We start from the raw sequence: 11387 nt of genomic DNA on the forward strand, positions 1-11387 counted from the left end.
TGGCAACATTAGGGAAAAGCTTCATGACTCAGATGAGACGGCCATTGTGTTCTCACCAGAGCCAACGCACTGATGGAAGCACATCGGCAAGCCGCCTCACCGGAGATGCCTACAGGGACATGCTCAGTGATTTCCCTTCAGTCAAGCCAGAGCTTCGGAGATACGCCTGTCCTCTGCGACGTCAGCACAGGCCACCCCTGCCCCCTTGTACCTACCACATTCCGGAGGGACATCTTCGAGCTCATCCATGGATTGGCTCACTCATCCATCCCACAGCACCACCAAGCTTGTTGCAGAGAAGTTTGTGCGGCAAGATCCGTCGCCACACCAAGTCACTATCCCGACCTGCCCCAGACCACACAACGTTTTGGTCATATCCATGTGGACGTCGTCGGACCTCTCCCACCATTAGAGGAAAAAGGTATATCTTTACATCATCGACCGCTCTACCCACTGGCTACGAATGGTTCCTGCAGGTGGATCGGGAGTTCTTTGTAAGCAACGTCACCTCTCTGATCACCAAATATCAGATACTGGTGATAAATCTCTCACCTGACCTCCTCAAGTAAGCAATCCTGCAGTGAGTGGTGCCTTTCCCACGAAATGCATTGCATGCCCTCTTCATGACAACGTCACCGGACGGCGGTACTCCCTTGGAGATGCTCAGACACATACAATGCACCCTCGCCCACACCAACACACACCTGCCTCCCGATATCCTGCGCTTGATGTTCCCCCAGCGTCTGCCGGTGGCAATTCAAACCGTCCTCCTAGCTTCAGAACTCCCCATTGAGCAACTAGCCTCGAAAGCTGATGACATCTTGGCCATGCAGAACACCGCCTAATTTTCAGCGGTCTCCACTACCCCGTCTCTCACCCTGGAGTCCCTCGCGACACAGGTCGCCGAATTAACAACCGCCGTTCGACGGCTTGCAGCCCGCAACCCTTCAATGCATCCCAGGTTCAGCCACCACAGTCCCGCATCCCCCCGTGCCACCCGCGGACGAAACTACGCGTCTCCGCATCGTCAAAGCTACAGCCGCCGCCGCCGCTCTCCGACTCCAGGTAGCTACTGTTTTTATCATTACAGATTCGGCACCCGGGCGCGCTAGTGCGAGCCCCATGTTCTGGCCGGGAAAACGGGGCACCGCGGGAACTAATAGCTCCGATCTCTCGCGGCCTCACATGCGCTGTTCTATGTCCATGACAACAACTCCCGCCTACAGTTCCTGGTGGACACAGGAGCAGAAGTCAGCCTTATCCCTGCACAGTGACAAACACTCACCCGCTTCTTGCACACTGGAGGCTGCCAATTGCTCACCCATCAACATATATGGTGAGTGTTCCATGACGCTCATTTTCAGTGGCGCCTCGCACTCGAAGCTGACGTGGGTTTTCCTAGTTGCTAACGTTCAGCAACTAATCCTGGGAGCAGACTTCCTTGCGCACCATGGCTTCACAGTGAACCTGAGAGGGTGCGACACAGGAGTCTCTGGTACACCATTCCGGGGCCCGCACCTTCGCCTCGTCGACCCTTGTACGCGCCCCTCGTATCTATACAGTTCTGCCCAACGAATGCGCCTATCAAGCTATGCTTCGGGACTTCCCAGCGCTAAAGAAACCCATTATCGTGACAACGACACCGCCACACACTGTCACACACCACTTCATCATGATTGGACCACAGGTCTACTCCTGTTGCAGGCCCCTTGCACCAGACCATTTCTGCATTGCCAAGGCAGAGTTTGATTACATGAGGGAGCTCGGAATCATGCGCCCTTCCAGCAGCCAGTGGGCATACCCCCTGCACCTTGTACAGAAGAAAGACAGCGATTGGCGACCTTATGGTGATTATTGCCATCTCAACACAGTTACAGCACCGGATCGCTACCCTCTCCCGCACTTCCACTCCTTCACACGTGAACTCTCAGGGTGCACAATCTTCTCCAAGATCGACCTTGTCCGAGCATACCACCAGATTCCCATCGCTAAGGAGGACATCCCAAAGACAGTTGTAACCACCCCCATCGGCCTATACGAATTTCTTCGCATACCGTTCGGCCTCTGCAACGCCCTCAAACCTTCCAATGTTTCATGGATGATGTCTACAGGGTGTTTTCATCTACATCGATGACATACTCATCGCTAGCAGCAGCCGTCTGCAGAAAACCGGAGTCGTCATCAACCCTGGTAAGAGTCTTTTCGGAGTCACCTCTTTTACCTTCTTAGGCCACACAATTACCGCGGATGGCATCACCCCAGCTCAGGAGAAGGTCAGCAGTATCTGGCAGTTCCCTAGGCCAACAACCAAGAGACATCTTCGGAAGTACCTCCGTATGATAAATTTCTTCAGGAGGTTCATTCCCAAGTGTGCATCCTTACTGGCTCCCCTACGAAGCCTCCTCATCCCATCCAGGTCAGGACGCGGCAGAGACATTACCTGGACCCCTGAGTCGACCAAAGCTTTCGACATCAGCAAAGATGCCTTAGCCTCAGCGACCCTCCTCAACCACCCCCAACAGGGGGAAGGCTCAATATAGCTGTTGACGCCTCGGACACCGCCATGGGAGCCGTTCTGCAGCAATATCCAGTAAATAGTTGCCAGCCCCTGGCTTTCTTTTCGCAGACTCTCAGCCCTCAGCAAAATCGATACAGTGCTTTCGGCAAAGAACTCCCTGCAGTCTACACTGCCATCAAGCACTTCCGAACATACATCGAGGGCAAAGACTTCCACATCTTGACTGATCACAAGCCCTTCACCTTCGCCCTGCACAACAGAAGCCGCCACCAGTCCCCACGTGAAGAAAGACAGGTGGATTTCATAGCCCTGTTTACCAACGACATACGACACATCCGAGGCACCAACAACCAGGCCGCAGACGCCCTATCCAGAGTATTGATAGCCATGGTAAGTGCCAGCAACAACCCCATCGACTACCATTTAGTTCGCAGGGAACAGCAACAGGACACTTCCCTTTTCACGCTACTTGACGGGGATACCTCTCTTCAGCTGGAACAGGTGCAGCTCCAAAATTCACAGGACACCATCCTCTGTGACACCTCACTTGGCCGCCCTCGTCCTTACATCCCACCATCAATCCGCCAACAGTTTTTCGAGGCTTACCAATGTCATCGGGAAATTCGCATGACCCAAGATCTCATCCGCAGCAAAGTCGTGTGACCTGGCATCAATAGAGACGTCCAGGAGTGGAGCTGCACCTACATCAAGTGCCAGCCTGAGGCCACCCCCATCCAGGATATCACTGCCGCCACCATTGCCAAAACCTTCATCAGCACCTGGATCTCTCGCCATGGCACTCCTGCGACGGTCACGACCGATCGCGGATCTCAGTTCGAGTCCGAGCTCTGGAGGCAGCTAATGATTCTTCTTGGCTCGAAGCACATCCAGACCACGGCCTAACACCCCGGTGTCAACGGCATGGTAGAGCGCTTACACCGCCAATTGAAGGAGGTCCTCACGGCTTCATCCTCCGCATGTCACTGGGTGGACCAGTTGCCTTTAGCACTCCTGCACATACGGACCTCTTTCAAGCAGGATCTTCAGTACACCACTACCGAAATGGTTTATGGAACCACCATAACCCTCCCTGCAGACTTCATAGTTAGCTCCGGAGACCAGGATTCGGGAGCTTTCGGAAATTAGCTTCGCAACCGAATGGCCCGCATCCGCTCCTGTCCAACTCGATCTTCACGGCAGTGAGACATTTACTCACCACGCAACTTTCAAGTTGCCACGTTTTTGCAGGAAACCCACCAACCCCTCTCGCCCACCTACAGGGCCCTTTTCAAGTTTTTTTCCGACCGTTTTCACGGGAAGGGGGGCGGGGGTTGCCCACCCGCACGACTCCCGCCCCGGGTAGGCAGGCACTTGATGTTTTTTGGTGAGCTGGCCCCCGAAATCACCGGGGAGCTTTTCGGACCCACCGAGGAAACCCCGGGCCCCAAAATCAACACCAGTGGACATCGACTTGAAGAAAAAGGCCCTTCCTTCCCCCTCCCTCTTCCCTGCGGTGATGGGTCCTTATTTGGGACATTCAGAGAAAAGGGGAGGACGGTTCCGGGGCGGGTGGCGCAGGGGTGGACCGAGCTAAAAAGAGAGTCCCATGTCCCGGTGTGGGCTTTGCATGGGCATTTTAAAAGAATTCCGGCCCCCGGGGTCCATGAATTTTGGGGCCTGGCCTTCCGCGTTACCGGAGGGTGACGCCCCCCCATTGTTTGATGCCACGATGCTATGTGCGCTGTAGCTTCGTCCCCTACTGCCTACTCTTTCCTAACGAATTTTCGGATTGGGAACTTGTGCCCCCTTTGGTGAACGGGCCCCCATTTGGGGCGCTTTGCTCGCTGGCAGCCTTTTTACCCCCCCGCAGGGGAGGGTGTGTCGGGGGGCCTTAAAAGGGCCTCCCCTTCGGGTCATAGGTTCCTTTCTTTTGCTAGGGACGGGTTGGCAGCCATCTGTTTACTGCCACTCTTTTCTTTCGATAGGGGATAGGCGGGTGGCCCCCTTGTCAGGCCTTCAGCCAGTTCTTTTAAATAGCACTGCTAGACAAAACATTAATTTCCACCCGGGGATAGGAAGTCCCGGAAAGTTGCTTCTCCTCACGTGTAAAAAGCTGGGTTGGGTATTTTCGAGGATAAAGGGAATTTACGGGAAACAGGACGCCCCCTCTCTCTCATGAGGTGAAACTTGGGTTTTCAGAGAGAAAGGGTTTTCCTTTTAATCCATTCCCCTAAAACTGCCTGAAAAAAGAGCCCCTCCCCTCACGTGATGAAAAAAGCGTGGGGCTTTTTTTTAAAAGGGGACAAAGGACACTGGAACAGGACGGACCCCCCTTCTCTCATGAGGTAAACATCCTTTGGGGATTTTCAGAGAGAAGAGGGATTCACCTTAAAAACTGTCCTGCCCTGGGAAACCCTGAAAAAATTTTTTTTCTCCCCCCTGTGGGGAAACCCCGGCTTTTCAGGGGATAAGGAATGACGGAACGGGCAGGCCCCCCCTTTTTTCCCACTGGGGTGAAAAAACCTTTGGCTTTCAGAAAAATGGGGTTTTCGCTTTGAAAAGGGGTACAGGTCCCCGGGGAAAGGAGAGGAATGCCTGGAAAAGTGAAAGGCCCCCTTCCTACTGAGGGAGGGCAAAAAGTTTCCCACCAATGAGCCCCGTAGGGGAAGGACATCCCTCTGGATACCCCAAGGTTGACCCCCTACCCACGTTTTTGCCGTGCGTGGACCCTTTGGGGTGGGGAGGGAGCCCTAGGTTGACTTTTGCCGGCACGGTACGCCCTGGGCTACAACATCCTCTTTGGCCCTTACTGGAAAGCAGGCGGCCGCCCGGGCCCGGTCGGGTCAAATCGGGGGTCCCCCTGGGAGCTGGGGTCAAGCATCATGTGCCGTTGGAACCCCCCGTCCGGCGTCCGTGAAAATGGCAAATTGGTGGTATTCCACTCACACCCCTGTTGCTGTTAGCACGGGCCTAAATAGCCCCCCTTTTTGGAATCCGTGGTGGGGGGGGGGCTGGGGGATGAAACATGCCAAATACATGAAAGCAAACCAAAATCCCCCCAGACAGACTTTTGTGACACCCGTGCAACCCCCAGCAGGGCAGCCCCCCTGAAGCCTTACTGCCCCGGGTGGCAAAGAAACCCCCGGCACAGTGACACGTCAGCCTCTGCCAAAGATGGGGGAAAAGACAGAAAAACGTACAAAAATTTGTCCCCAGTCGTCCAGAGATGGACTTTCGGCGGGCCCCTCCGGGCCCGCACCCGAAGGAAGGCCCGACCTCCTCGAAAACCCCACTGCTGAACCCAGGAGCACCAGCGAACCAGCCGAAACATGGGCCCCACGACAACTCCAAACCCGAAAAAGGGCGGACCGAAACGTCCGGGGCCGGGCCGCTTGAGGCGGTTGGGCCCCCCCAAAAGGGTTTTCCCCCCAATTAAGGTCTCCGTAACCCGAAGGCTTCGCCCCTCCCTCCAATGGTCAGGGCTTTGGAGACCCCGGCAAATTGGGCGTCGATGGGGTTGCGCGAACGGGGCATGACATCACCCAAAGTCGGCCCCCCCTTTGTTTCCGCAAAAAACCCAAGGACTAAAAGATGGGGGGAAAGTGATCCCTCGCCATAACCCCGGGAAAGGGGGGCAAGAGGTCTTTTTGGGCCTCTCAGTCTCATACGATGGGGGTGTAGCACACCCACAGGTCCATGGGGGCTTCCCAAATTTGGGCGAAGGGGAGTCCAACCGGAAAAGCCCCCGGAAACCATGAAGGTAGCCCAAGCTTTCATAAGAAAAAAAGGGGGCCCAAACACCCCAAAGCCCAAATTTGCCAAGAGGCATCCGCCGGGACCGGTGCTCTGTCAGGAAAGAGGGGCCCCCAAAAAGGGCAAGGGGGTTTTAAAAGAACCAGACTTTTTCCCTGCCCCCCTGGCCCCACGGGGGGGGAAGAAAAAAAAGCGAAAGGCTTCCCGCCCTCCTAAGAGGAAGGAAGTGCCCCCCCAGCCAAAAACCGGAGATCTCCGACAAAAGGATTTCCCCAAGTAAAGAAAGTGAGGGGAAACCAAGAAAGAAAGGTTCCAAACAGCCCCCACATGTCCCTCCCGACCCAGAAGACATGTTCTTCGGGGGGGGGGAAATTCGTTTGACCTGCTGTAGTCAAGGGGCAGTTCCTGCCCGGGGGCCAAGGAAGAGGGGATAAGGCAGTCGAAATCCCCAGCGGATTCAAAAAAACGTCGAAAGCATAAAGGGAAGGAAGGAGGGGGCCAATCAGCCCAACCCTCTCCCCCCCCAGGTCGAGACCCCCCTCCCCCATTTTCAACCGTTAGCCCCACAGGCAAGCCGCCGTTTAACCCAAAGGGGTACCAGGCTGATTCAGTCCCCAAAAGCCGAATCAGAAAACGAGCCCCCAGGCGGGCCACCAAATGTAAGAAAGCCGGGCCAGGAAAAACCCAAACCGTCAAGTCAAGTCCCAAAGTCTCCCCCCCTCAGTGGACCCGGGATAGCCACAGCCAAAAGGGATCTCACAATGGAGTTTCGACTCCACTGTCAACCCGAATCGAACGAGCTTGATGTAACACCATTAGTAAATCTGGCACCACCCCGTTTTCGCGGGGAAACATCTGGGTTTCCCTAAAGGAGTGCCACCCCCGAACAGTGCGAAAAGGGATTGAATCTCATGTCCAGGAAATTACGGGGAAGCTTTTCGCTTCCCCGGGAAATCACGTCTACTGCCCCCGTTCCGATGGAAAAGAGTAAACCCCGGTCAAAAAAAATTCCCTGCCCCGCAATAGCCGAGCCCGCATGGGAAAAGTTGAATTTTTGCTGTCGAGTTTAAAACTGGCCGGGGGCCCCCTGAAATGACAATGTGTACAGCCGGCCCCACTGGTACTTAGACATCAGCCAGGGATGTGCTTCGCACACACACCGAGTGTATAGGGGGAGACTTCATGCAACCCCCTCCGGCCCCTGCGGGCACCCAGCGGCGGCTCACATACCAAAATGCTGAGACTTCCCCCCAAATCGCTCTCCCAACACCAGGGCCCCGATTCGAGGAGGGGGCCCGCCCCACCCTGGCCACTGCGATCTGGGGGAGAGGGTTGGCTGGCGGGGGTGAGACCTCCTATGACCATTATGGCACCTTAACCCACCCCATGGTATGGCCCAGCCCAAAAACCCGGACCGAATCCAAATGGAAACAACAAGGGCCCAAATGGGAGGGGGTTTTAGAAAGCCTTGGCCCACGTCTGAAAGCAATGAACCCAACCCAAAACGAAAATTTGGAAATGCTACAACCCGAGTAAGCCATTTATAAACCCTCACTGCCAAAAACCGGGCCCGGTTTAGGGGTACAAAAACGCCTGGGGACTTCAAAACGAGATTAGGGAGGGCCAAACCCCGGGGAAATATGGCCGAAAATTTTTCCCCAAGGGAAAAAACCCCCGAAAAACCCCCCTAAGGAGGCGTCAGGGATACCAAAAACTGCCAGCGGGGAGGGGAAAAATGGGTGGGGAAAGTGTGAGTCCTTTGTACCCTACCCCCCCCAACTTGGGGGGGTCAAACGAGCCACCAACCCCCAGCCCCGAATGCACACACCATGCCCCCCTCGAGGCCACAGACGGGGCACGGTTCTCTGCGGAAAGTAGGGAAAAAACCCGCCAGCCGAAAAGAGGGAAAAAAAAGAACCTACAACCAGACAACTTTTCTACATCAGAGAAAGGGCAAAACCGAACCCGATAAATCAGTGTTTCTTTTCTGGGGAACTAAGAGAGCCTATAAAACCAGTTGTAACACACCCCGGCTCTGACGGGGGTTTGTACCCCATCATTTTCCCCCCCCGGGGGTAGGAGACTTGTTCCTGCACTCATAAAAAAGTCCTGGGGAAAATTTCCCTTACCCCCGAGTTGGAAAGGGCTACCTAGTTCCCACCCCAAAAAGGACCGGGGGAATACCCCCCCCACTCACTCCTCGCTGTTTGGGAAACGCCCAGAGGATGGGTGAACCGGCTCCGAGGGAAAATGGGGCCCCCACATGAAACCCCCTGGGTTTTACCGGGGGAGCAAGCGCAAAAAATAAGCCTCCTTTGGGACAAAAAGCCGGCACATCTTGGCAATTTCCTTTACCTGGAGAAGGCTTTTTAAATTGGCAAATCCCTTTTCAATTTAGGAAACCTGACCCAAAAAGGAATCAGAGGAAGCTCCGGGTTTGGGTAATGACTACTTTTCAATGAACAGCCAAACAAAACCAAGGTCACCTTCACAGCAAATGCCCAAAAAGGGAAAGGAACGCCACAGGGTGGGGGTTTTCAGTCCAGCCCTTTTTAATACTTAAAAGTCCTGATCCTCAAATAAACCCCCCTGGGGGCAAGTCATTCCTACAACGATTTGCCATCATCTCCCTGGACCTACTGTAAAAAAAGCCCAGCGTTTTCTGGACCTGGATCCGAGGAGTGTTGCAGGCGGAAAAACTCTGCAGCCAAAACCAAAACCATGGCCCGAGACGAGAGTTCAAAGGACAATTTTGAAAATCCGGGGTAGACTTGGAGTGGGGTTTGGATACCTCTACCCGGGGGGAAGGATAGACCGGGCCCCCCCCCTTTCCCGAAGGAGGCCATACCTGGTAGAACAAATCGGTGAAGACGCATAGGGCCCGACCAGAGTTAAGCCATTTTACTGTTCAGGCCCCTGTGCTATGCCCCCTCGCCTAGGCATTAAGAGAAAATAAAGACCAAGTGGGGACGTCCAAAGAAGCCCCGGGGGCATTTTGGTGCCCCCCCAAGGGGGGCGAAGGTCCTCAACCCCTTTTGGGGCAAACCTTTTTCCCCTTGGCCCACAATTGACCTAAGCGCAACAATTTTTATCAAGGTCTCCGCTCCCAGGACACCAAAAACTAAAAGTCAGACGCCTAGAACAGGGTAACGACTGTTTGCAAACACTCCCGGCTGTCTACATCTAGGGTGTTAATAACACCACACTCAAAGAAACATATGGAAAAGGCTGGCTCCCCTCACCCGACTTTGCGGAGCCCCCCCGTGGCACAAACCTCGATAGAGTTCCTCCCGGCATGGAAATGGCAAGCAAAGAATAAAAACTGTAGCCAGCCCAAAGGCGAAAACCCAGAGGGGGCATTTCGTATCCCCCCCGGGGGCAAATATTACAAAGGTGGTCGGTCACCCGAAACCCACACTGCAGGGGCCGGGTTGGAAGGGGATGCCCCCAATACCAGAGGGTAACAGACAACGCCTCCCCTACAGGCAAGGCAGTTTCTATCATGGGAAACCGAGCCACGCTCCCTGTGGGAAGGACACTGGGGCATACACACAGACCCAAAGGAGCCTTTGCGCTTTAGCAGCGCTCACCCCGACAACTTCCTTCTGACTACCCCCCCCACCTGGCCAGAGGATTCCGCAAGGGGAGAAGTTTTCATAAAAAATGGGGTTTCCCCCCACATAGGGTCAGAGGTAAAGAGCTTCGCAGATTGCCGAAGTTGGGGGTATGCCCCCAATCCCCTGATAATACTCAAGCGAAAATTTTAAGAGGAAGTTCGGTACGGGCCCCCCCCCCTTCCCCCTGCGCTTTCCAAAAGGAAACGGATCCTCCCCCTTGGGCCCCTGGTTGGATCCCAGGGTTGAACCATACAAATTTAAATAACAACAGAGTTCCAAATCATTTTGCCAGAAGGCCCAGGTTTCCATGTGGGGCAGGCTAAAACCCAGAAAAGTGAAGAAGGTGTTGCTGATTGCGGGGAGCCGAAGCCACACTTGTACTTATTAGAGAAATTTCGTCCCATGCAATTCCAAGACAAAGCCCCCCCAGAACCAGCCGGGTGCTGGTAAAGAATTATGCGATGCTTACACCAGGCTACAGGAGCGCCGGGGGCAAACCCACCGCCACGGTACACCCAGTGTCAGACAAAAAAAATGAGCGCTAAAAACGCACAGGCCGGGCCCTAAATGAAAAAGGCCGGCGAAGCCAAACTTTAAACTCTCAAGCAAAAGCAATAAACCATGCACACAAGCAAAAGACCTGGAAGGGCACTCTTCTCTTTTCTCCCTGCGGTGAAATTTGGGCCCCTTTCGGTGATTCTGACAAGGGAGGAAAACCGGCAAAGTCGTCGACAGGGGCACGGGTGGCACCAACAATAATACCAAGAAGTTACTAGCCTCTCGGGCTCGGGTTAAAGAGAGTACCGGACCCGGCCACTGCAATTTTGGCCCCGGCTCTTAGCGTTTTCGGATGGGGCTAAGTCCCCCTTTTTTTTGGGTATGCTATTTTTTTGCGTTTTCTTCGGGCCCCTACCATTCTTTCCATACGAATTTTCGGCATTGGTAAAGTGCGTACCCTTTGGGACTGGCCCCCCAGGCGTGGGGAAATTTACCCCCTGAGGGGGGGTTGTCTGGGGGGCTTAGAGTGTCTGCCTTTTTGGGGGCTAGAGTTTCCATTTATTTGTAGGGGTGGTCTGGCAACCCCTCTGATTTCTGCCACTCTCCTTTTGATAGGAAAGATAGGGAGGTAGGAAACCCCCCCTTTTTTTTGTTGCCCCCGATGTTTTGCTTGCCTTTTGCTTTGTGCCCCCGCCTATTCTTTCCTATACGAAATTTTTCGGGAAGGGTAACTGTGGCACCTTCGGTGAACTGGCCCCCCTTTTAGGTGGGGGGGACCCTTTTCTCCCGCAGGGGGGGGTTGTCTGGGGGGGCCTTAGAGTGTTGCCTTATGGTTGCATAGAGTTTCCCTTTTTTTGCTAGGACTGGGCTGGCACCATCTGTTCTGCCAGAAGGTAGGAGCCCCTCACCCACAGCCCTAGCCCGGTTTTGTCAAAAACTGCTGCTAAAAGAACACTAACTTCCCCACCATAGGAACCGCCTGGATGGGGTTAGGGTTCTCT

General features: G+C 54.5%; 1 protein-coding gene across 1 annotated transcript; it reads left to right on the forward strand.

Moving 5' to 3' along the window:
* The first annotated feature begins 2563 nt into the window (after positions 1-2563).
* On the forward strand, positions 2564-3421 carry LOC119570363. The gene is made up of 2 exons (XM_037918131.1): positions 2564-3108; positions 3196-3421. The coding sequence occupies exons 1-2, from the start codon at positions 2564-2566 to the stop codon at positions 3419-3421; spliced, it is 771 nt and encodes a 256-aa protein (XP_037774059.1).
* The last annotated feature ends 7966 nt before the right edge of the window (positions 3422-11387 follow it).

The sequence above is a fragment of the Penaeus monodon genome, unplaced genomic scaffold (assembly GCF_015228065.2).
Source record: "Penaeus monodon isolate SGIC_2016 unplaced genomic scaffold, NSTDA_Pmon_1 PmonScaffold_2493, whole genome shotgun sequence".
Classification (NCBI taxonomy): domain Eukaryota; kingdom Metazoa; phylum Arthropoda; class Malacostraca; order Decapoda; family Penaeidae; genus Penaeus; species Penaeus monodon.